The sequence below is a fragment of a genome, unplaced genomic scaffold (genome assembly GCF_019419815.1).
Source record: "Pyrus x bretschneideri cultivar Hongxiangsu unplaced genomic scaffold, Pyrus_bretschneideri_v1 Contig19, whole genome shotgun sequence".
Taxonomy (NCBI): Eukaryota; Viridiplantae; Streptophyta; class Magnoliopsida; order Rosales; family Rosaceae; genus Pyrus; species Pyrus x bretschneideri.
In genome coordinates, this window is record NW_025999490.1 from 4,006,867 (window position 1) to 4,031,299 (window position 24,433).

At 37.3% G+C, this 24,433-nt stretch overlaps 6 protein-coding genes across 7 annotated transcripts; 1 reads left to right on the top strand and 5 right to left on the bottom strand.

Annotated features, from left to right (window-relative positions):
• Positions 1-25: 25 nt before the first annotated feature.
• Positions 26-2,979, bottom strand: LOC103940633 (14-3-3-like protein D). Of its 2 annotated transcripts, XM_009350820.2 has the most exons (7): positions 2,813-2,979; positions 2,136-2,442; positions 1,963-2,050; positions 1,152-1,261; positions 891-1,039; positions 391-446; positions 26-271 (listed from the first exon to the last, which is right to left on the bottom strand). In XM_009350820.2, the coding sequence occupies exons 1-7, from the start codon at positions 2,883-2,885 to the stop codon at positions 269-271; spliced, it is 786 nt and encodes a 261-aa protein (XP_009349095.1). In that variant the 5' UTR covers positions 2,886-2,979; the 3' UTR covers positions 26-268. The 2 variants fall into 2 exon arrangements, with proteins under 2 accessions (XP_009349095.1, XP_048438253.1); XM_048582296.1 differs by lacking the exon at positions 26-271 and having other exon boundaries at positions 385-446.
• Positions 2,980-4,074: 1,095 nt separating this feature from the next.
• LOC103940720 lies at positions 4,075-7,878 on the bottom strand. The gene is made up of 11 exons (XM_048582295.1): positions 7,680-7,878; positions 7,390-7,531; positions 6,889-6,956; positions 6,555-6,625; positions 6,207-6,449; positions 5,748-5,911; positions 5,611-5,666; positions 5,454-5,506; positions 4,724-4,892; positions 4,550-4,647; positions 4,075-4,463 (listed from the first exon to the last, which is right to left on the bottom strand). Exons 1-11 carry the CDS (start codon positions 7,828-7,830, stop codon positions 4,356-4,358), a joined length of 1,323 nt encoding a protein of 440 aa, XP_048438252.1. The 5' UTR covers positions 7,831-7,878; the 3' UTR covers positions 4,075-4,355.
• A 3,831-nt stretch (positions 7,879-11,709) lies between these two features.
• On the bottom strand, positions 11,710-13,207 carry LOC103940466 (heavy metal-associated isoprenylated plant protein 29). Its single transcript, XM_009350610.3, has 3 exons — positions 13,124-13,207; positions 12,563-12,638; positions 11,710-12,220 (listed from the first exon to the last, which is right to left on the bottom strand). The coding sequence occupies exons 1-3, from the start codon at positions 13,127-13,129 to the stop codon at positions 11,808-11,810; spliced, it is 495 nt and encodes a 164-aa protein (XP_009348885.1). The 5' UTR covers positions 13,130-13,207; the 3' UTR covers positions 11,710-11,807.
• Positions 13,208-15,249: 2,042 nt separating this feature from the next.
• Positions 15,250-15,813, bottom strand: LOC125476457. The gene is made up of 2 exons (XM_048582633.1): positions 15,774-15,813; positions 15,250-15,614 (listed from the first exon to the last, which is right to left on the bottom strand). The coding sequence occupies exons 1-2, from the start codon at positions 15,811-15,813 to the stop codon at positions 15,250-15,252; spliced, it is 405 nt and encodes a 134-aa protein (XP_048438590.1).
• Positions 15,814-16,131: 318 nt separating this feature from the next.
• On the top strand, positions 16,132-16,539 carry LOC103944542. Its single transcript, XM_009355016.1, has one exon. The coding sequence runs from the start codon at positions 16,132-16,134 to the stop codon at positions 16,537-16,539; it is 408 nt and encodes a 135-aa protein (XP_009353291.1).
• An 827-nt stretch (positions 16,540-17,366) lies between these two features.
• Positions 17,367-19,401, bottom strand: LOC103944532 (plant-specific TFIIB-related protein PTF2). Its single transcript, XM_048582298.1, has 2 exons — positions 17,764-19,401; positions 17,367-17,725 (listed from the first exon to the last, which is right to left on the bottom strand). The coding sequence occupies exons 1-2, from the start codon at positions 19,189-19,191 to the stop codon at positions 17,567-17,569; spliced, it is 1,587 nt and encodes a 528-aa protein (XP_048438255.1). The 5' UTR covers positions 19,192-19,401; the 3' UTR covers positions 17,367-17,566.
• Positions 19,402-24,433: the final 5,032 nt, after the last annotated feature.

The following is a 24,433-nucleotide window of genomic DNA, read 5'->3' on the forward strand; positions in this document are numbered from 1 at the left end:
TTAAACATTCAGCAAATAAATCACATTCTCCACAAACAGAGGATTGAAATTTAGATACGTAGAAGAAAGCTTTTACATTAAGTCAGAGAGAGATGAATTCTGCGTTTCAGGGTAGCGGGAACTACAACCGCAACAATAACAGAACAACAGCATTTAACTAGAATCTCACCGGAGAAAAATTAACAACACCATAAGAAAAGAGACCCTGCATCCACTTTCTCCATCCGTAAAATTACACAAGCCCTGGACACTAATAGGCCGCTTCCATTCACTAAGAAAAGGAAAAGAAGGATGTTGAAGACCCGGAAACCAAATAATTATAACGCTTGCTAGATATGGCCGAAAAATGAAAGAACAAATTGATGGGTGGGATGACCAAATAAGCTATACCTCTGCATCTTCACCACCAGGTTTAGCAGCGCCATCCGCCTTCTGGATATCCTCAGCTGTAGCAAAGAATTATATTAATACCCGATATCTCTGGATTGTTCACAAAATGCAATTTAAAACGGAAAGGCGATTGAACATCTAACCAGACTCGAGATGGGAAACAAAAGGGAAACATATACATAATTTACATCATTGACACATAACAACACACTACTTTCACAAGTCTGTTCTACTTTTACTTATAATATTTCTCATTGTGTTGATGATTGTAATATACTAATAGCGAGACAAACATTAATATACTAATAGCGAGATAAACATCTCACAATCACAATTTCATATATTGATTCCTCAAAAGACAACCCAAAAATTAAATAGTCAAGAACAAGCATCGCATGACTTGGATGAAACTACATAACAAGTTGGGAACAATTAAACCGCATAAACTAACATTATCCAGAAAGCCACAATCCACAAGGAAACAAAGATAAAATCATTACCTCCGTCCTCTGGAATGTCAGAGGTCCACAAAGTAAGGTTGTCCCTTAAAAGCTGCATGATCAAGGTGCTATCCTTGTACGATTCCTCGCTCAAAGTATCTAATTCTGAGATAGCTTCATCAAAAGCTTGCTTTGCAAGGTGACAAGCCCTGGAGCAAGGCACCAATGTGCAATTAATAAGATTTATTTCCTTCAAATTTTGCTTTTGCCAACGAAGAAAAAAAGTGATATCTTGAATTTTGGTCGCATAAGCACACATACCTTTCCGGAGAGTTCAATATTTCATAGTAAAAGACAGAGAAGTTCAAGGCCAAACCCAGTCTGATGGGGTGTGTGGGGGGTAAGTCACTCTCTGCCTTACTAGAAGCTGCCTGCAAATTTGATAAACATAACAAACAACCCAAAGTGACAAATCAACTATTTGTCCACGTACACAATCATCTTAATATTCTACAGAACAGTAATAACAGTTTATTACAGGAGCCCAGAGAACAAAATCAGTATAACCATTTCAAGCGTCCTCTGCGCAATCCTCATTACTCATAGATCACACATATTAATGTTAAGTGTCAGATATAAAATCCTAATTAGAACAGCCAGAAGCAATAGTTTAAAGAGAGAAAATGGACAAAGCCGCCTCATCTCAATAATAGGCTGTTCAGAAAAAAAAGGGAGTAGCTTCAAAATGTGGACAAGTACGATAAGCATACATCTCGACAATCTAACGAAAAAGAACTTAACCTAATACTTAGATATAGCCGGCCACACCATTAAATCACGTAGTTCAATGCAAGGTTCAGCATTGCTGCCGTGTCTGAAACACAATTCCAGCTAATGCAAATGAATCATACCATTAATAGTCGTTTTCAACACAAGAAGATACCGGTTTAGTTAGTACCAATATTAACAGCAGATAAAATGTTTACTTTTTGCTTGTTTGAGTAACAAAAAGTTCATAAAGCCGATTTCTTTTCTCTTCGAGTCCCCCATACTTAGCAAACAAAAGCCGCATACGCCAAAAGCTATCATTGACTGATTAGAGTTCTAAATTAAAGACCATCTCTTACTATACCTGATAAGCTTTCATTGACTGATCAGCAACCTCTTTCCTGTCATCACCAGTCTTAAACTCTGCCAAGTAGCGATAATAATCTCCTTTCCTGCAATTACACAGAATAAACCATTCAAAAGCCAAACACTTTAATCCACTCCGAAACACTCAATCAAAAGCATAAAACCACTCACATTTTGTAGAAAAACACAGTGGACTCGAAAGCGGTGCACGAGGGAATGAGATGCTCATCGATAACCCTCATGATGTCGCTGCAAATGCTGGAGAGCTCGGACTCAACCTTTTGCCTGTACTCCTTGATACGGCTCACATTCTGATCGTTCCCTTTCCCCTCCTCCTTCTGCTCAATCGAGGACAGAATTCTCCACGAAGCCCTGCGAGCTCCGATCACGTTCTTGTACCCAACCGAAAGCAGATTCCGCTCCTCTACGGTGAGCTCCACGTCAAGCTTCGCTACTTTCGCCATCGCCTCCACCATTTCTGCAAAGAACAAAAGTGCAGAAGGCAAAGTAAATGCAAGTCAAAACCCTAATTCCATGAAAAATAAAGAAATCAACGCTCAGATCTCATTCTTTTTACTAAAACAAAATCAATTCTGCGAGAAGTTCTTCCTAACAGTGTCCAAGTTAAGAACTTCAGATTCTCAGAATTAAATAAAATTACAAAAAAAAAAAAAAAAAAAAAAAAAAGGAGGGAAAGACAATTGAAAGTGAATTTTCTTTTCTGGTCTCTTTGATTTTCTGGGTAGCCAAACAGATTATAAGGCTTTGATTAAACGAAATCTGAAGCGAAAAAATCATCCAAAAATAAAAAATTAAATAGTGAGAGAATGAGGGAAATAAGATGGTACCGTCGTAACGCTCGGCTTGCTCGGCGAGCTTAGCAGTGTAGACGTAGTTCTCTCTCTCCTTGGGGGAAGCCATAGCGGATCTCACTCTCTCACTTCCTCTCTCTCTCTCTGGTCTCTGTGAACTCTCAAGTTCTCTCTTCTTTCTCTCTCTAGAAGGACTGTTTTATGAAAAAGGCATCGGGCATCATTTGGTGTGGTTGGGTGGGTGAGGACCGGTTTGGGGGTGGGGCCCGGATACGCCCCCGGATTCGGCCGACTCAAAATCCGACATACAATATCCACGCGCTGATCGAAACGTTGGGCGCACGCACTGCTTGGCTATTGGCTTCGCGTGAGAATATCAAGTTGCGGTTTAGGCAGGGCGCGTGGATTAGACGGGCTTGGGAAAATAATTGTGGCGGGGGAAAGCAGTTGAACGTGGGATGCAAGATGAACGATGCATCTTTTTTTCTTAAGAGTTTTAACGAAAATGTACTGTTTATTTTAACGAAAAATTATATTTTTATATTAAAAAATTAATTTTGATACTATTTACTTTATCCTTTATTTTGTCCTTATCATTAAAACTCAAATTTTTCAAGTTCTTTTCATTATTTTTCTTTGAGAAGTCGCATTTCTCTTTCTCTGTCGATCACAATTTGATATTTGTGCAGAAAAATTTATTCTGTGTTTTTAATAAGTTATATTTGCATGCGTCAATTTGTGATTTGCATACTCATTATACGAGAGTTACTTAACAACCAATAACAATTTGACATATATGCACAAAATAAAAACATAATGACTCACGAGGAAGCCAAGACAGATCCAAACGAAACAATGATGTTGGTTATTTAATAGGCATTTTAGCAAAAATGGTCTTTAAGATTGACATAACTCTTCAATTTGGTCCCTGAGATTTGAAATCGATAGAAGTGCTTATGAAATTTGTCCAACGCCAATCATTTTGATCATTCTGTAAAAAAATATCTGTTAAACAAAGGCCAAAACGATCAAAATACCCTCAATTTAATAAGCAATGGACAAAAATGATTTGACAAAAATTAAGGATATTTTTGTCATTCTATCCTAATTTACCGGAGATTTTCACAAAATAATCAAAATGATTAACGGTAAACAAACTCAAGGACCAGTTCTACTGATTTTAAATCTAAGGAACCAAAGTAAGAAATTAAACCAATCTCAAGGACTATTTTGACTAAAAAGCCTAATTAAAGAGAGAAAAAATAGTATCCAATGTAAATTGCAATTTGCAACTGAGGTTCTGTGTGTAATTTGCTGCTAATTTTCATTGCAAGTCACTTTATATAAATTTCTTTTTTTCGCGAGAGCGAAGCTAACGGACTACATTTATCGATCACATTGCAGATTACATGTACAAATGTGAAATGTACATCCCATACATCTTTGGACATGTTAAAGCTTATACGAGGGCAACAAAGAGGCGAAGGCGATCTACGCTAATTGACCAATAAATGGTGAGGTTAACTTATTCTACAAGTTTTCAACTACACTGCACTTAATAGTACATACAGCTTTGAAGCTATAAGCTGGCAGTGATGAATGAGGAGGAGGATTCTTGTTGCTTCAGGCTGTCGGCAACGTGAGCAACCACCCCGACGCCGGCATTGTGAAGCCATTCATTCTTCACCTGGATTCACGAATAGCAATCGATTTAGAAAACCAGACAACAGAGAAGGAAAATCTCGTTAAAAGAAAGATCGATTGATGGGGTACATGGATGTTATTGTGGGCAAAGAAGGGCCAAAACGCCGAGTGAAAGCTGACATCAACTTTTCTCCATCCTAGCTGCTGTAATCCCCGTATCATTTCATCTGTTCACGGGAAAGGCTAGACTTCATCAGCAATCATCCTATTCTGGATTTCTGTTAGCAATTATCGTTTTTGTACCTTCAACAATTTCATGATATTCTAATGTGTTCTGTATGTTAGGTTCGCTTTGTGCTGCTTCTTTTGCTTTAGCTGCTTTGGGAGGAAAATGGGGACCATCAGAGGAAACTGGAGGACAGTACTCCACGTCTACAACATGTTTGTACCCGTCCAAAGATCGGCGAGGAGGCTGCCAATAAAGTTACATATAACCACTGATTAGTGAACAATTTTACATCACAATATCATAGCAGCTACAAAAAAATATACTGTATTTACATAGGCAAGCTTCTTTCCCATATATAATTTGTAATGAAATCCGAAAAAGTGCCAAAAAGAATGACCCTTTTTATCTGATTACACCCTCTCATTCGTGCATCCCGCCCACAGCACAATATTGACACTTCCAAGCATCATCATAACTGATCATAATTTCTTTGACCCTGTCAACTTATGACTAATTATCACCAATATATAGTTGTAGTTAGGAAAAAAAGAACATTCAGTCGTAAAAAAACTGGCTTTGCCCCTGGCTGAAAAACGCTCCGCTACTTTAAGCCAAGTCAAATAGTAACAACATTATTTGGCATCTTTTGAGATAGAATTGCGTGTGTATTACATACAGCATATACAAACAACAGGCGCTTACAAGTTTTGTGAGATTTAAATTGCAAACGCAAACAACTTTTTAAATTGCTCAACAGTAAAATAATTAATTATGGCATGGGTTAAGCAGAGAATGATCTGTCACCTTAAATATTTCCGTCTCCCTCCTAATGGATGATGTACGCCAGCCAACCATATCTGTTTATTGTTAAGGAAATTGATGTGTGGAGAGAGACAAATGAATTGAAAGTTAATAAGGTCATCTAAATACAGAACAAAATGGATTATATGAAGTAGGATACGATCATAAGATACATTGGCATAAATAATCCGAGATTTGAAGGAGCCCAAAGAAGATCTGCAAAATGAAACATGTTAGAACCACTATACAACTTGGCGAAAAATAAATTCAGCAAAGCAACATAAAACCTGTACTTACATAAACTTTCCATCTTCGCAATCAGATGCCATTCTCAAAAGAAGTGGTGGTCTTTCGGGCTTACCATCAGTGAGAAACAGCTGACTACCAGTTCGACCAACAATAATAGGAGCAATTGGAGCAGCCAGCTTTTCTAAAAAAGGTACTCCCAATAAAAATGGAAGCTGCAGAAAAAAGAAAATCAAAGGAATTTAAAATTTTCTAATTCAAGGTAAGGTTTGAGTAGATCCATATACTGGATATCAGTCTGTTACAGCCATCTTAATTCATCATACAACAGCAAAGCATCGAACACACATAGTCAACAATTCACTTCGGTCATTGTTACAATTTACCATTCTCGCATTCAAACTATCAGTATAAGGACTATCTTTACAGTAAACCTTGAATTTGTAAAGAAGTAAGAGTCCAAAATGGCATCAATTCACAGATACAATGAAATCAAGTTGATAGACAGACCTGCTTTTTCCCTCGCACCCCAAGATGTGGAGTTGCCAATGTTACAAAATTAATAGGCTCTAACCCAGCTATCTTTCCTCGTCTCAAAGAGCTTGCCGTTCGTGTATTTGCAGTAGTTGACCTGGCACTATCATTGGGTGTGTAAAGGACAGAAATTGCGTATCTTGCAAATAAGCCCCCAAGAGAATGGGCTAAAAATGAGATCTTCTTCAGGCTCTCTGTCTTTTGTACAAGTTGCATAACCTGTTTATTATGAATGCCAAGGTTATGCAACTATAATCTGCTATTTCAAAACAAAACTTAAAGCATAAAACTTTTAAACAGTGGCTCATAAATGTCAGAACTCACTTCATCTGCTAATCGTTTCCCAGCTCCATCAATACCAGAAAAAGTTTTGGTGTACGTGTTACATGAACTTGCTGCACATTCATTAACCTTGATGTTAACAACTCACAGACCAACAGCCTATATCAAATTCATGCATTTCAAAGACATGGAAACTGCAAAAAGCAATCTGATGTCGAGTCACCATCTGTCACATCTTAATGACCGTAATATCTGTTCTTCCCAGTAGATGCATAAGATTTAGGTCATTTCAGTTGAGGTTTCTGATTGTCCTTCCTAGTCTAAAAGCCGTCAACAAAGTAAGCTGAAAGCCTGAAAGTAAATAACATAAATTTACCATAGATTAAGAAATTTCTTCCTAGACGCCTTTTTAACTCCGCTTCCACGTATGTCCAGTCACTTGGGCTGCATTACTAAGAATCAGTCAACTCGATATCAATTTGGGGAAAAAAGTAGCTAAAGATATGCACCAAGGAGACAAAAGTTTGAAAGCAATGAACCACAGAAAGCGCTATTGGAAGCGTCAAACATGTGGAACCTAAAAATTGTAGTAAGTAGCACTAAAAAGACTCAAAGATATCCAACAACACCACCCAAGCCTTACTCCACCAAGTGGGATCCAGGGTCGGTTGTATGAATCCTAGAACGTCACTGCGCTCGGTTTTGCGCCAAGTAAACAAAATCAAGCACATTACATAACCCTCTACCTAATTTTCCTTTACCATTTACACTTGCTTCAATGAAAAGTAAACAATTTCCGTAAAGGAGTAAACTTTATAAAAACAAGAACAAATTACAATCACAGGCAGAGCTCCATGAGACTAGGAACAAGATATACCTTGCCATGATGCCATGAACAAGGACGAGAAGATGATCAGGTTTCTCCTCTGCATTTGCAACACCCCTGGAGGGTCCGAAATTTCCCTGACTAGTCATAGCTTGAGCTCTAAGACCTTGATTTCTCCAACTACTATATATGCCTGTAACAAAAAATGTCGACTAGAAATTAGTTCAAATATCATCGAATACCGTTAATTTGACGAAAATTAAGCAAATATTAGACCTTTGAGCCAAAAATCTCAAAACTTTCCCGGGAAAATTGGATGAGACCGAGAGAGAATTGATTACCGGAAGCGAAGCTGAAAGACGAAGAGGAGGAGGACGAACTGGAGGACGAGGAGGACGAAGAGCCGAGAGGTCCCTGGGAGTCGTTCCGCCGATTGCCGCTGAAACTCGGTAAGTACCCAAAGCGCGCGTGAATCAGAGAAGCGGACGCCATGTATGTGTATAGTATATAGAGAGGGAGAGCGGAGGAGAGAGAGAGAGAGAGAGAGAGAGAGAGAGAGAGAGAGAGGGATCCTAATTTCTCGGTTGAATCAAAGGGATGGAAGTCGGCATCGACGCAATAATGTGGTGATGTTTCTTGTTATCCTTCTGAGAGTTGCTCTGACAAATACGATGCACCCATGTCTCTTTCTTCCGCTCTCCGGCGCTCCGATCTTTATTTTCTGGGTAATAATTACCAACTTTAATTAATTAATTAACTACCAAACTAAACATACTTTTGTTCAAGGATTGATACCCACCTTAACACTTTAATTGTTCCAGGAATTTACATTTTTTTTCTTCTTTAAATGGGAAGATGTGCGCAAAAAAATAAACGGAAAAATCAACTTAATTGACAAAATAAATGAACGCCAAAACAAATTGAAAGTATAGAGATTAAATACAAGTAAAAACACCAAAGGAAAGAAAACTGAAAATACAAGAAAATTACAAGATTATTATTTGCAATGTGGCCTATTAATAGGAAAATCACATTTCTTTTTTACGTAAAATATAAAAAATTGTAATTGACACTTCTGTTTCTTAACGAAAAGAAAATAAGTGGTAAAGAAGTAGAATAATCTGGTCTAAACAAAATATTGGTATTATTGCTAAACATAATCTAAGAAAAGCGTGTTATTTTATTACAAATAGTTTTTCTTGATCGGTGATTTTGGGAGATTCATTGACTCGAGCAACTAGTGGTCCTGCCGAGTAGACGATTGTAATGAGTGTATAACTACGTATTTGAAATGTGCAATGTTGGTGTCTCAACGTTGGTTCGGTTAGTAAGTTCTTTATTTTGTATGTCGTCCCACCAAAATTTGAGTTTCGCTATAAGTCTCATTTGTGTGCAATTTATAAATTATTACGTAAGTTCATACCAGCTATACTTAGCAGTTAGATATCATGCGTAAATTATTCCAACTTGAGGTTATAGATAGATTTTGCCTTTAGTTAGAGTAACCAATATCCTCTTAAACCTTTTGTTATCAGAGAAAAAAGAAGACAAAAAGGGATATAAAATACGTTAATTACAATAGTTGTATAATTTTGTGTCTGAGATGCGTAAGGTTACTGTTCTGTGTTCGAATCTTCTCCTCCCGTCTGTAATGATAAATAAACGCACACAATAATATGCTAACGGACGAGATGAAGATATGTATTAAACGGCAGGAAATGGGAGATGATGTCAAATTTGGTGAGCTGCTCAATGTCGAATGGCGCCAAACGGAGGCAATTAAATGGGAGGCGAGTGCCTGAGTGTGGTAGTGGCCACTACGTGGATACATGCAGTGCCCATACTTGATGATTGCAAAAAAAAAAATAATATTGTGATGAAAATATGGGTGGTACATCACGTGTTTTTATATAAGTGGTGAAAAGTTTTATTTTTTAAGTTATTAACTTTTTAACATACATATCTCATTATTTATATAGTAACACATGATGTATTACCTCGTGTACCGATCACAATGAAAAATCTCTCGATGATTGCTAACCATTTTGCTCCTTGCTTTCTCCACTCCCAATATGCCTATTTTGAGGATTGTAGACTTGTAGTCATTAGTAAAGTTATCATTTAAACCTTCTCAGTTCTTTCTTTTCGGTTTTTCTTTCGATTCTGCAATGTTGCACGGTAAAATTAAACTAGAGTTTAAGTCAAAGAACCTTTGGCTCCGAGAACTCCAAGATCAGGCTGAGTATCATTTCAAGATAGAATTATCTCATCAATTTTTTAAGTCATTATATCTGCAAAACTACAACTTCAGGGATATGATTTTTAAAGAATGACTTGAAAAATAGAAGTTTTATTTGTTTTAAGTAGGGGTGGGCAAATGGACCTTGGGCCTGTGGGTAGGGGTGGGGCGGGCCTTTGAAATTTTAGGTTCGGGCTGGTTCCAAAATTATAGAAAAACGGGTACCCGGATCGGCCCGTTTGCAACCCCCGTGTTGGCTACTGTTACTGTCTCCCAGGCCCACTTCTTTTTGTTCCTCCTCATGGGCTATGACATTTCTCACTCTCCAGAACCCTCCACACACACACACACACACACATTCCACTTCCCCGTGTTTCCCCCTCCCCCAATCTCTTGAACCTTCTCCCTCATTCCTCTGCTTTGTTTCTTCTCCCCCCATCTTTACAACTCTCATTCCCGGAGCACAGACACACCACACCCACACCCACACCCCACCGAGAAATGATATGTTGCCACCACCCTCCTCCCCCACCAACTCCTCCTTCTCCTCCTCCGATCTCAACACCAAGGTAACTCATTTCCTTCATTTCTTCCAATTTTGTCAATTTCTTAATTTTGATTTACAAAATTTGTGAAAAGTTGTGAAATTTTCAATTGGATCTCCCAATTTGAGTCGTCTAGCTACAGTGGAGAGTGGTGGAGAGAACCGAGAAGGCGCACAACGTGGTCAACTCAAGCTTTCTCTCTCGGCGAGGAAGTTGGATTTGTGCAACCTGTGCTCCGGTGGCGCTTTCTTCGTTTTTCTTTTGTTGCCAGACGCTCAGATGGGGTTTCTATTAGAACACCTGGTTTCTGTAATGGATTACAATATGACCCATGCTTTGATTTTTTCTGTTTCTTTATCATATTTGCAATGTCATTCTGATACATCTTTTCACAGTTATTGTTTGTTTGTTATTTTGCAGAAAATTAAGCAAGAGAAGCTAGAGAAGATACTGAAAATTAGAAGGAAAAAACAAAACAGGGTACTCGTAGGAACCGGCCCATTTTATACAGGCCGGGTTAGGTCTGGTTCTCAGTTTGAAAATAGTATAATTTGCCCCGGCCTTGCCCGTTGTATTTTCAACCAGGTCCGATCTGGTCCCTTCAATTTTGGGCTCGGCCCAGCCCGTGCCCACCCCTAATTTTTCGAATAAGATTTTCACACTTTTTTTTTATGTGCACTGCTTTATTTATTTTTGTCTTTTATTTCTTCTTTAATTAGTTGAATTCAAAGTCCAAAATAAACAAAAATAGAGGAAAGAAGTGTGTATGATCATTTGAGAGACAATAAATAAATGAGAAAAAATGTGAACAACTTTTTCCTAATATGAGACTTTTTCCCAGATATCTTTTCCTTCAAGGAGAAGGTAAAGATAGGGTTAGGGTTTACCCTGATGCTTTCTTAGTCGATCATGTTAATTTTTTGTTTTTATTTCAAGTATTTTTTCTTATAAATTAGTTTTGATAAGAATTTTGTAGTGCTTTCTAATAAACGTGGTTATATATTGTTTTAGAGAAAAAAATTTTATGAGGAAAAGTGTTTTACTTGTTCCGAGCCAGCCAATTTATGCTTCAACAATTTCTCCTTTATTTACAAAATTCATATATTAAGTGGTTCTATCCTGAAGTCTTTTACGGCGTGTCAAACGAAATCTATGTTTACAAATCGGAGACCGATTATACTCTTGGTGTATCTAGATTTTTATTATATATAATGTAGAACAATGAATTTGACACTTGTCTTATAAACCAAATAATTTAGCACTGTATACTGACTATGCTAAAGATAATTTCTTGACTCACAAAATAGAGCACGTGAGGCTAAAAGAGTGGTGTTAGTTAGAACCACTAGCCTTTTTATATTATAACATATCAATCATATAAGGAAACGAGGAACCAAATAATACACAACGCTTATATGATATACATGATTCTATCCTATTTACAAAGGCAGTGAAGAAAACTTTCAAATTAAATCCAAACATCGTTGCCCCCGTCATGAACTGTAGATTAAGATGGGTTGCATCACACATACGAAACCTGCGCAATAATAACTCTGCAGAGTGAACAAGCGCGTAGCATCGCATATGTATATGTATGCATGTATTCTTCAAACTAAACGTGCCGCAAAAAAGGGTCACGGGACAACCAGAATTGTACATATTTTAAGGTACACCGTCACATTGATTCACATTATGGAACAAGCATGAGGATTGTCATCACTGAACACAGCAATGTCCTGCTCATTAAACATGGTGGAATACGGAGGGGGTTGATAGTAGCCATGGTCCTGATTAGTGGAGCCATGTTTATAGTAGTTGTAGGAATATGATGAGGAGGAGGATTTAGGTACTGAAATGTAGGTAGTGATGGGCAGATGGTGGGTGGTAATCTGACGGTTATGATGATGATCCAGATCAAGCGGCTGATGTTGTTGATAGTAGTCAAGGCCAAAGTTGTGGTACTCAGGGTTGTAAGGGTAAGGCCAAAGCTCGGCTCTCTTTCCGGTCTTCCTCACTGCCCTCAGAACTTTCTCTTGATCAGCCCATCCCATTACAGTCACCTTTTGCATGTTGAAGTCCACATCAACAGCATCTACTCCTGGTACATATATAAAATAATGTCAGAATCACAATAGTAATCAAAATTAATATCGTTAATTATTTTATTTATAATAACCATACTGGCAGTCTGGTTATCTGGGACCTTAACTATGGGAAAAAAGCCTTGGTCTTGGTCTTGGTTTTGTAATTAGTTTTAGTTAATTTTATACGGCAACCCCAGTACTTCGATTTATAATCAAGCCACAATTAGATAATTAAACTTTCGATGTGAGACATTTCTTCATACCCTTACCATCTAGATATTTATTAGAAAAAGTTTCAATCAAACGGGATATTTAGAACGCAAAAAATGTAAAAGGATCAATAACTTGCACCATACCTTTCAGCTTTTTTAGAGAACTCCTAATCTTATTCTCGCAGCCAGCACAATCCATGGTCACTATCATCTCTACTATCTGTACAAAATCAATAGATAACTTTAAAAATTACAGTTCATGCATGGACACAAGACCAGAGTGAAACACATATATGTTGCTTTGGCTAATTAAAATGCGCGACCAATCGGTGGAGAAGATTGCATATGTTGAAGCATTCACTTGAAAAAAATACATGGCATGCATATTGGAAGGCCATATAATCATGCATATATGTGGATGCTGTTAACTATAACCCTAATCATGCATGCAGCTGTATGTGAAACTTCAAAAACAGGCACACGTACACACACACACACACACACACACACATATAGGGCAACAGAGGGATGAGAGTGGACGTTTTGCGTTCTGCATTAAACTCCAAGGAGCTAAGATCGCCTAGTCTTCTATTTTATTAAAGAAAAAAGGCTATAGCAGTACATGTCACTATGCATGATAATAACTTAGACGTGCAAACAGAAATGAAGGAGTGAGGGTAAGGCTAAGCTATGTGGTTTTCTCACCGTCATGTTAGAATATTGAGATATATAGATCTTTGAGCCTCTCTCTCTCCCTCTCTCTCTCGAACCCTTTTGGAATGAGAAACTAAACTGCAATTGCACTCAATATATATAGCAAAAGATTGCAGAGAAGTCATACAGATATTTGATGAGTTCTTCAACGCTGCCATGGCAAGATAAGTGAGAATATTTTTAAAAAGTGAGTAGTCCCCACAACCATCTTTTCTTTTTTATCTTTCGTTTTCTTAATCTTGTTGCTTTGAATGAAAGTGCACAGCAAATGCACAGAAGTTGAATTGCAGCCTGGCTCGTCTGCTGATCTATTTAATTTCTATATTAATCTCTTAATTATCTATTATTTATCAAGGACTCAAACGTGTAGTTAAGTGTGGAAATGAAGTAACAACAGTTTTATTAAATTTTCATTGCAATTATTGAGCCTTTTGGTCGTCTGAATAGTTATCAACGCCATTTACCGTCGTCATCAGCACTGAAATGTTCTTGAACTATCGTCATCATCTGTATATATAGTCGTTGTATGCATGGATATACCATAATACATCACCTTCTGTATAACTTATGTGCAAGGTGGTCTACTAGTTAAGGTTCATCCAACTGTATCGGAGGTATATGCTAGTGAACACCCAAGCTACATGGAATATGGATATATATGCGCGACTGTGAGCCATCGATGCATATGCATTTCACAAAATATAACAATCACCCATGCCACGCATCGGCGTCTTATGCTAGCATAATTCTGACAACTGTTGATTACATCTGTATGATATTCCATTTTTGTTTTTCCATGGTACTTTATGACAATACATTAGCACATAAAGTCATTAAAACAATGCATTTGCGTCATGTAAATGATTCTCCAATACAAAAAGTGTAAACATCACTTTCTAACTACCAAAAGAAAAGAACTGAAATCATATCATATCATATCACAATTGGCGTACTTGGATTCGAAAAGGAAAAAAGGGGGTGCAATTGACTTGGTATCCCGATTCATACATCAAGGTTTCTTCTCCCAGAAAAATGCACGGAGATATTAATATAGTTGGCCTAGTTGCTTCCTGCAGGACCATAGGTGATTCCAAATTCATGTGCACCGTGATCTCTATATGATTCGGGGACTTTCAAGTAGACGACTTTTGTATTTAATTGGTGAAGATAATAACGCCCTACGTGTGAAAGTTACACAATGATACCATAGGTTGCAAGGACGTTTTGAGCAAGAAAGAGAGATTATTTAAGGTCTTGTTTGGAGTTTAGTATTGGTTTGCATATATAACTCACTACATTTGATGAATGACAATTGGAGAAATATACGTCAGCTTGTACTATTGAATAGGATGTTGAGTTTCTATTCATGCATACGTTCTGAAACTCCCACATTCTTTAAATTATTTTAATAGTTTCGAACTCCCTCCCTCCCTTTAATAATAATAAAAATTAATAAAAACTTGTATATTGTCTAATTGAACATATTAGATCGATGAATTAGTCTAACTTAAATTTATCCCTTCCCAGTCCAACCCTTTATCTGTAGCTAATCGATCTTCTACCTACATTTTAATGCAACTAAAGAACATTCATCCATTCATGCAACATTCATTAAATCTACAAGTTATCCAAGTCAAGTCTAGCATAAACATCAAATGATGTTGAAGTCTCTAAAATGTTATGCCGTATTGGTGGCATGTATAATTTTAGTGGCTACATAAAAATATATAACTTCACTCGTTATGCGCGATTCTTTTCAAATCATGTTAGCTTTGCATTAGGATTCATCCCAAAGATTATGTTCTAATTGGTCACTAGAGAATGTATACCCTTACGCCTATATTTGCTCTTCACTGCAATTTCTCTAACGATTGGATTGGAGAACCTTTTGCTTTTCTTTTTTTGGTCCAAAACCTCTTGCTTTTCTAAGTTGTATTGCTTGAGCATAATAATTCTTTTCGTTTCAATAATATTACATAACTTGTCTGAAAGTCTTTAAATTTTAAATACCATCAACTGAATTTTTATTTCTCTAGTGGGAGACCACAATCAGAAGCCATGTCAAAATAGTGAACTGATGAAATGGAGGCACCTACTGAATCTTAGTAGTCCATGCATTACTGCCCGGCAGCAAATGCCTCGACCAGGAAAGTCTTGAAGTTGATTTTTCCGGCAGGCTGATCAACGTTTATTTCACTCACTGGAGGCCATAGCATGAGCTCCTTAGCCTTCACTTCCTTGAGCTTCTTAATCTTCTGCTTCTCAATATAGCCTTTGATTTCGGTGTCATAACTCACCAGCTTACTGATCAACTTGAAGTTGTGTTCGACCTTCTCCTTCTGGATGATCCACATGTAGCCGGTGGCTCTCACAAAGCCAACTTCGATCACATCAGCAAGCCCTAGCGGAAGTCCGAACTCTTGGAGCAAGGTGGTCGCCAATGCCAGCCCCTCGTCGTGGCCCTTCTTCACGATTCCTCCTTCTCCGCCATGATAAAAAAAAATTATTTCCTTAAAAGTTTTCGAATGAAGCAGTGAAGTTATTAGTATTTTGGGGTAAAGAGGGTTAATTTATCCAAGTATGAATTAACATAAACAGGTGGAATTGTAATCGTCCTTTCGGTTTTAAGTACAAAGCTCACTAACATAAACAGGTGGAATTGTACTTTCCAAGCTGCACATAATACTCAATGGTAAGTTGTAATTGTCTTCAACGAACAAGAAGAATAGGACACAACAAGAGCAGCAAAATGGGTGATGACCACAACACACATAGTAGCTTCGGCGGTTTTGACAGTTGCTCGTAGAATAAGGATAAATTTTACGCCGGATTAGAGAGAAATTTTGGTGATTAAAACAAAGAAAAAACACCTTGGTTTCTCCATTCTGTTTGTCCTATGTATGTAGTCACTTGATATAAATTAAACCCATTCACCCCAAAGTGCCTACAACTTCACAAAACTACTTTGGAACTTTAATAAAGATATACAATAGTTTACCATGGCGGAGAAGGAAGGAGGAATCGTGAAGAAAGGCCACGAGGAGGGACTGAGATTGGCTACCGCCTTGCTCCAAGAGTTTGAACTTCCGCTAGGGCTTTTGCCTCTTGCTGATGTGATCGAAGTTGGCTTTGTGAGAGCCACCGGCTACATGTGGATCGTCCAGAAGAAGAAGGTCGAACACAGCTTCAAGTTGATCAGTAAGCTTGTGAGTTATGACACTGAAATCAAAGGCTATGTTGAGAAGCAGAAGATTAAGAAGCTCAAGGGAGTGAAGGCTAAGGAGCTTATGCTATGGCCTCCGGTTAGTGAAATAATCGTTGATCAGCCTGCCGGAAAAATCAACTTCAAGAGTCTTGCTGGTATCACCAAGACTTTCCCCGTTGAGGCATTTGCTGCTGGGCAGTAAGCTCATGTTGACCACCAAGCAGGACAAGATCCAGTAGGTGCCTAGATTTCATCAGCTTACAACTTCGGTTCCTATTTGGGGAAGCCGATCTTTCTCTCTTTTCTCTCCATTGCTGTCCAAGAATGGCTTTATTTTGATAACGTTTCGGATTGTGGTATCCTGCTACAAAAATAAAAATTTAGACAATGATAATCAATACTATATGAAGTGGATTTAAGAATTTCATGCTTTCTCTTAATGCCATTTCACACCATAAAAAATGACGATAGCGGTACAGAATTTTCGAAATACTAAATTTCGAAACAGACAATTTCTTTTCCTGTTCTCTGGTAAGCAAGATATGTAAGCAATAAAATGAGCATCAATCATCAAACGAGTCATAAAAAACAGTTTAAAGCACCAGCGAAAAAGTAACAAAAGAGGGGACCGGAAGAAATACAGATTTTACTGTATTTATTTAAGAGTTAAAGCATAATGAATTACTTAAACGATCAGCCTTACTCGTACAGAGGAACCTGCATTCCACTGCACTGCAGCAGCAGTGCAGAAACTAATACACTTCACTGCAGCAGAAAACAAAATATGAGGAAAAAGCAAGCAGCGTTAAATTGTCCAGAAAAAAAGGAAACAGCTTTATATCTATCACTCCAGATGGTATACACTATTTTCATTCTCTGAAGAATGGCTCATGCGGTATCGATTCTATCCTTTATGACTGAAAAACGCTAATCTATGAGCCAGGCAACATAAAAACCACTACATGTATAGAAAAGATAAACCTTTTGAGACAATTTCCTTGCTTAATAATTAATAATTGAGACAAAGAATTAGGCCAAATGTATATCAATATAATTGCCAATCTTCTGTTCAAAAAGAGGAAACAAAACTTTCGTAACTCGTATGATTGTATCAGTTGTAAGATCTACAAAATCTAGCAAATTCAGTTAAAAAGAAGTCGCTTCGATCATGGAGTTGCAAAGGCGTGCAGGCACATTCCTCACATTTCAGTTCCAAAGTGCAGAAGCTCTCACACAACCCCAGAGTTAAATACATATAATTCCAGTAATACATTGTACCACCCCTTCTCGATTTCCTCCTCTTTTACTTTATGAAGGAGGAGGGTTTCAATAATTAAATCTTCCCAATCAATGCCACGTCCTCTCTTTCTCTTCTTCCTAGTATGTACCTCTTCAGAAATGCAAATGTCGCTGCTGTCACCTGAACGAGCATTAATGGACACATAATTCTATCAATTCGCTGCTTGGCAGCATTTATCTTTTCTTTCCTCCTCTTAACAGCTACACAACCATTAACAAAAGACGGAGGTATAGCATCCAATCCTACATCTTTCTCCAATATCTCCTTAAGCAGAAGCCTCTTGCTCATTTCCGACTGTCCATTCCACCACTCAGCACAAGCATGGAGCGCAAAACCTTGCCTCTTTTTTGTTCCACGAACTTCTTCAAATCCCTTAGAGGACTTAACATTGTCAACCTCATCCGAAAACTTTGAGTAAATCATTGATAAGCATTCATGTGAAAGCTTCAGCGAATCCATATCCTCAACACCCAATTTGCACCCACCATCTTCCACCTCAAAGTACCGAGACTCATGTGAAAGCTTTAAATTATCCATTTCTGTATCAAAATCGTCTTCAAAACAGAAGTCACTTGCGTATCCACTATCATTCCTCAAATATTCTCTAACATTTCCCAAATCCAAACAAATGCCGCCCACCAAGTCCTTTTTCCCACTCGGCTCTGACATCGACTTCCTCTCCATATACTGAATGACAAACGGTGCATTCTTAATCACATTCTTAACTGTAACATCCTTCCCCCAAGGCAAGGCCTGCGCAACCTTCACAAGCGCCTCTAAAAGCTCCCTATATCGCAATTTACAAGTGTGGACAACAGCATGAATTTCCTTAGCCAAATCCTCAATCCTAACCCCAACGCCATTCAACTCCGCCACAAGAGCCAACACTGCCGCCACCATCGGAAGCGGCCTACGCCCGGTTGTCAAAAACCACTTCTTTGCACAATTTAGCAGAAATATCCCCTGTTTTCTCATTCTCTCCCTCTTATCTCCTTCAATTCCCTCGAAACTACAAAAATTCCTAAGCATCCGCTCGAACAAATTGACAATATCGAATTCCGGAAACTCAGGTTTTTTCAAATCCAAAAAATTAACTACACGCATTATCATCCTACCCAATTCATAAACATCCGTGCCGCCGATCACCGAAACGACCTCGGCGATCGGCAAGGGCTTGTTGTCCCTTCTCATGGCAACATACGCGCAAGCACCAACGAAAATATTGAACCAATTACCTTGGCCGTACTCACCTACCGTGACTTCCCTAGCCATGGCTTTGACGGCGTCGGCCTCGGCGGTGGAGAGGCCGAGGCGGAGCGACATGGATTCGATAAATTTTAGGGCTTCGTAAACTTTGGTCTCTTTGTAGCTGTAAACGTTGCCCGAGCCGGTGGTGCCGACGGAGACGAAGGTGCCGGTGGGGCCGGAGACGCCGCCGTATTGGTGGACGTAGTTGTCGTACTCTTGGAGCTTGCCGCAGGTGGAGCAGGAGAGGTTTTCGGTGACGTCATCGCGGATGAAGGTTTTGCCGCGGCAATTGCTGCAGACGGGCATGTTTTGGGGTCGGCGATTGAGGCGGTGGTGGAGGCTCTCAGTGTTTCGTCAGCCAATTTATACAGAGATTTTTTTTTTTTTTCTTTCCGGAATTTTAGAGTCTAAAACCCTAATAAAGCGTTTTGAGAATTTGTAATAGCATATGGGGAAAATTTTGTTTTTTTGTTTTTGAAATATAATGAGAGAGGGAGAGAATGATAGAGGATGTGGGAGTGAAGTTTTTTTATTTTTTTATTTTATATATATATATTTTTTTTATAATTAGAGATATATTAGAATTACATGTACGTGAAATTTTGAAAAAAAAAAAAACATAATTTGGTTGTGTAAAATTACATTTATACCTCATACTTCTTATTCATATTCTGTTTTAATTAGAGAGTTAAACTTGTAATTTCATAAAATTTTGATTGACAATGAATATTTTATTAATTAGTAGAATACATATATTAACATGAATTATATATATGACCGTAAGATGGTGGTTTATTATATACTTTCAAATTGTACGCACCCCTACCACTACGAGCCTGCTTTAGAGTGGTTAGGATAAATTTATTTTAATTTTAATTTTTGAATAAGATCTAGTTGTTTACATGGGGTGAAGGTTGCGTAAAAAACAGTGAAATTCATGATGCATATAATTACTAAATTGTTTATAATTTATTTTTTTTGTTGAGCTTTTGTGAGAGAGGTAGAATGATAATTTTACAAAATTTTAGTTAATAAATAGTGTTTTGTTAATAAATAGTATAGAGTATAGATCAGTATTGTAGTCAATTCACGCCTTTTTTTTTTCTTCTAGGAATACCCACATTTGGTACATTGAAAAATTACTTACCAGCCAACACCACATCATCAATTAAAATTCCTTAATTCCTTGAGTGGGTAAGTTAGATAGCAAGCATTCATTAGACAAGTGATTGCCGTGACTATGCACCCATTGCAAAAGAGAATCTCTCGTTCAAGAGACAATAATTCGAGCCTTTATTAACGAATCAATATTATTTTGAATTTCAAGAAACGCTTGAGCGTGAATTCGTCGTTATGTTTTGTTTATTGATGAATGTGGAACTTAGATTGGAATGCTTTATATTGTTATTTTCTTCTTTGATTACTCTTGAGACAAATCAATAGCCAAATCCCGATGACGAAAAATAAGAAAAACTCTTTTAAGATTACAATTGCCTGTTGTAGTTCAAAATGTTACAAATAGATGACAACCTACAATTGTTCTTATCAAAATATCATATTTTTCCACCAAGCTGTTATTTTCTGGCGAGGAAATAAAGAAACCGCACGTTGCCGGAAAGTAACATTTTTTTTGCTTAAATGCAATTTTTGGAGCCCAAAATGATATAGATGGGTTCGTGGCCTTCTGAAGAAGTGTTTAGTATAGTCCAAGCTTTAAATCCAGCTATTTTGGGCCAGTTTTGGAGCTGATATGGGTCCAAAACATGACCCAAAATAACTGAATTGAAAGCTTGGACTATTCTGAACACTTATCCAGAAGGCCACAAACCCATATGAGGTCATATTGGGCTCCAAAAATTGCATTTAAGCCCAAAAACGTCACTTTCCAGCAAGCTTTTTTATTTCCTCGCCAAAAAATAACCGCTTGGTGGAGAAATCTGATATTTTGATATGAACAAGCTAAGGAACACGAACGCCCTCCAATTTGAATCACTCTAAAATTCGTTCGTTTGAATTCCTTTCGCTTTGGAAGAAGTCGAATGTCTTATGTTGAAAATATAAAGCAAAGTATGAAAATTCTACCAAAATAATTACCAAACTATAGTACTAAAAATATGATAAAATATATAATATAATATTGACTCATCAAAATACCCCCAAACTTAACTTTTTGCTTGTCCTCAAGCAAAACAAAACTAGAAAATAAAAATAACTAACAAACTACAAACTTAACTAAGCCAAAATTTCCATCTGCAAGTTGCAAGCCATAGAAAATGTTAAAAATTAGAACATCTTTTCAAAAGTTCCAACTAATCCCACTACAAAGTTTAAGCCATTTAGAATCAGTTAGAAAAAAATTCATGAAATTCCTTTGGTGTAGAGCGAAGCAATATGGTTAAAGAAACTCGACTAAAACCCTTACCTCTTGTCCTTTTTATTCCACACGTACTAACTTTATATGCTTTTTTCTCTTTTCGAAATTCCTTTTTTTGTTTAATAGTAATAGTAGTCGTCGTGCAATGTCAGTTCACTTAAGCTTTCGATCCAACCCATGTAACGAGCTTTAAGTCAATGACTCTCAATCCACTAAGGCTTTAGGGCAATAGGTGTAGAGCACCCCTAAGGACTTACTAACTCGAGCTAAAAAGGCTACGAAACCAACTAACCACCCTGCCTCATGCCAAAACTCTACCGTTTGACGTGATAATCACTATTGATTAGGCAAGACTGGTCCGGTTACTAAGCAAAGCCTCGGATGGAACAGTTATTACTTATTTGTAACAAGACCTAAACTTTACTTTATTTATAACAAAAATTAAAAATTAACCCAGACTAAAAGTAAGTGTTTCAATTTCACTCTCCACAAACCATGTTGATGTGAATGTGCAAATCTTCAAAGTATAACTCATGAAGTAGTGTCTAAGAAATGATAAATATAAAAGACTTTACTATGGGATTAATCTTCACAATGTCCATTTGTTCTAACGTTTAAAATAAACTATGGATATTAACTTAAAAAGAATGAATTTTTTTTTTTAAACTCACCCAAAAATTAAAATCCTAAAATTTTACTCTCCCATCCCAAACTTATGTCACACTTTGTCCTCAAGGGGTGGAAAGTAAATAAAATATAAAAGATAACAAAAATAAAAGGAAATACTAAAACGAAACCTAATTGAAACATATCAAATAATAAAAAAGAAACACAAGAGAAAATAAAACAGCAAAAACAAAAGGAAAGAAAACAAAACAAATAAATAAATAAAGAAAGAAAAGAAAAGAATGCACCTGGTGTTAAAATGTGGGGGTCGGGGGTGTCGGATAGGACGACGTTCTCGGTGCGGAAGGCATGAGAGGACGCTGAAATGTAAGGTTTGCATCATGTTAGGAGTGCTATTTGGAGCAAGAATTGGTATCTTTGATTGATTGATCGAGAATTTACAGAAGCCTCTAGCGTTTTTCTAGAAGCTTTAATAAAAAGGGTTTGGGCAAATACTATTTTAACCAAAAACCACCCTATAATTTTATTTAACTAAAGAATCTTCAAAATTAACCATAAGTACAGGCCTCAAAATTCTACACGGGCTGGACTACAAAGCCGAAACCACTCAAAATTAAGTTTCCAAAATTGCCCCTAACGGGTACAAAACCCAGCTTGTTAACAATTTCAAGCTAATTACACTACACCAACCGTCATTCATGAAACCAAAGAGCAAGGATAAAAGGAGCTGAGCTCCGATATATGTTTTTTGGTGTTTGTATTTCTTTTGTAAAATTTTGATCTGATTACGAACCAAAGAGCAATCGCATTTATACACGAAGAGTGACTACTGCCTGGCACTTCTACTAACAAGTAAAACCCTTTAAAAGTGAGAGGATGAAGAGAAAGAGACGGTGGAGATCACAAAAGTTAGATGGGAGTGGGGCTGTGAGGCAATGAGTTTCTTCTTCTTTTTTTTTCGGTAATCTGATTTGTTTTAGAAGAAGATATTTTTCTTTTGTTTTTTTTTAAATACTAAGAAGATAGCATTTCGAAAATTATTTTAGAATTTTAAAGAATTTAAACTTTATATTTATTTTATTTTCACGTGGCGCATATGTGGCATATAGGCCAGCAAACATGTGGAGCCTATATTTGCAATGTCGTCACTTAACGGTCATTTTAACGGATTTGACTAACAAATGTATGATATTGCAACTTAACATAATTTAGTGTATGAGATTGAAATGTTTTTAAAGATGTTGTATGAGGTTGCAGTTGCACCAAAACTTGAGAGTACAAACTATAATTTAGCAATTTTAATAGGTTGAAGAATTGGAGAAAATTGAATCAAAATTTTAGACAGAGTTTCTACAAAATAATTAAACTCGATCAAAATCCATAAATTTCGAAAATTTAACAAAATTTTCAAAAATCTCAACTGAATGCACGTCGGTAAAAATATTTTTCCATTTGGTGGCTTCAGGGCGGATGAGCTCATAAATATCAGTGAGGAAGGAATAGAAAGAAATTGAATATTACATTAATACATTTTTTTTTCTCTAGTTTTTTGGTGCTTTCACGAGCCACTAAATAGACTAATAGTATTGGGTGCACACACACACTCTCTCTCCTAGTCTCACGGTTTTCTTCATATTCGTTGAAACCCTAGCCACAATCTGCTTCTCCTTGATTTTCCCTTAAAAAAAAAGCCAGATCTCATTGTCATCATAGAGAGACGGCCTTCACAGATCGACACTCGGGTTTACGGACAACCAAATGTCAAAGAGAAAGCGGCAGCGGCAGGGTCAATAGAAGAGAGTTCGCAGACAACCAAAGTAAAAGAAACAGGCGTTTCCCTTTCGGCATGGAAAAGGAAACAGAAATCCAAAGTGGCAAATTATGTTATTATCTGGCCGTTGGGCGGTCCTGCTCCGGATCGGGAGTGCCTTTTCGCTCCTGTTTTGGAAATGTTGGAGTTTGTCAGGTCCCCAAGTGGAGAGATTCGGACCGTCCCTGTCTTGGTAGGCAGGCATACTGCACCAATTACAAGTACATTCATTATTCATTTGAAATATTGATCGCACCAATTTTTAGTGTGTGTGTCTATATATATAGCTTTCATTTGAAGTGTTGAACTTTGTTGCTTGCTGCTTGCACATGGTTGTTTTGAGCTTAATGCATGCTACATACCCATGTGATTTTTTATATCCATGTATAACATCGATCAACTTCCTGATTTTGGTTCTCGCCTTGATCCAGTTCAATTTGGAGACCCTTTGAATCGTGTTAGGACGACCATCTTTTCTTGTGCAGTAGTGAGATGCTATTTTCATTTATTTTCCCCTTTTATTTTCGCTACAAGTTTTTGCTACCTTCTGCTTGCTTTTGTCATTATGGAGAACGGACATGGCAATGCAAGTCAACTCTCCATGCTTTGTCTTTGTCTTGTGGGTATAATCTATATACATATGATATATATTTTGTTTCTTGAGTTTGAATGCATGTTATTATACTCGATGACATCGAGATTCTGCCCATCGATGTGACAATCTCATTCTCAAGAAC

Coding starts and splice junctions, on each gene's coding strand:
- LOC103940633 (XM_048582296.1), bottom strand. CDS start 2,885: ATGGCTTCCCCCAAGGAGAGAGAGAACTACGTCTACACTGCTAAGCTC. Junction 2,051..2,135: donor ACTGTGTTTTTCTACAAAAT/GTGAGTGGTTTT, acceptor GTGTAATTGCAG/GAAAGGAGATTATTATCGCT. Junction 1,262..1,962: donor AGTCAATGAAAGCTTATCAG/GTATAGTAAGAG, acceptor TCAAATTTGCAG/GCAGCTTCTAGTAAGGCAGA.
- LOC103940720 (XM_048582295.1), bottom strand. CDS start 7,830: ATGGCGTCCGCTTCTCTGATTCACGCGCGCTTTGGGTACTTACCGAGT. Junction 6,957..7,389: donor GTTCATGGCATCATGGCAAG/GTATATCTTGTT, acceptor TTAGTAATGCAG/CCCAAGTGACTGGACATACG. Junction 5,912..6,206: donor GGGTGCGAGGGAAAAAGCAG/GTCTGTCTATCA, acceptor TTTTTTCTGCAG/CTTCCATTTTTATTGGGAGT.
- LOC103940466 (XM_009350610.3), bottom strand. Junction 12,221..12,562: donor TTCTCTAAAAAAGCTGAAAG/GTATGGTGCAAG, acceptor TATATGTACCAG/GAGTAGATGCTGTTGATGTG.
- LOC125476457 (XM_048582633.1), bottom strand. CDS start 15,813: ATGTGCAGCTTGGAAAGTACAATTCCACCTGTTTATGTTA. Junction 15,615..15,773: donor AATTCCACCTGTTTATGTTA/GTGAGCTTTGTA, acceptor ATCATGGCGGAG/AAGGAGGAATCGTGAAGAAG.
- LOC103944542 (XM_009355016.1), top strand. CDS start 16,132: ATGGCGGAGAAGGAAGGAGGAATCGTGAAGAAAGGCCACGAGGAGGGA.
- LOC103944532 (XM_048582298.1), bottom strand. CDS start 19,191: ATGCCCGTCTGCAGCAATTGCCGCGGCAAAACCTTCATCCGCGATGAC. Junction 17,726..17,763: donor TTATGTGTCCATTAATGCTC/GTTCAGGTGACA, acceptor ATTTCTGAAGAG/GTACATACTAGGAAGAAGAG.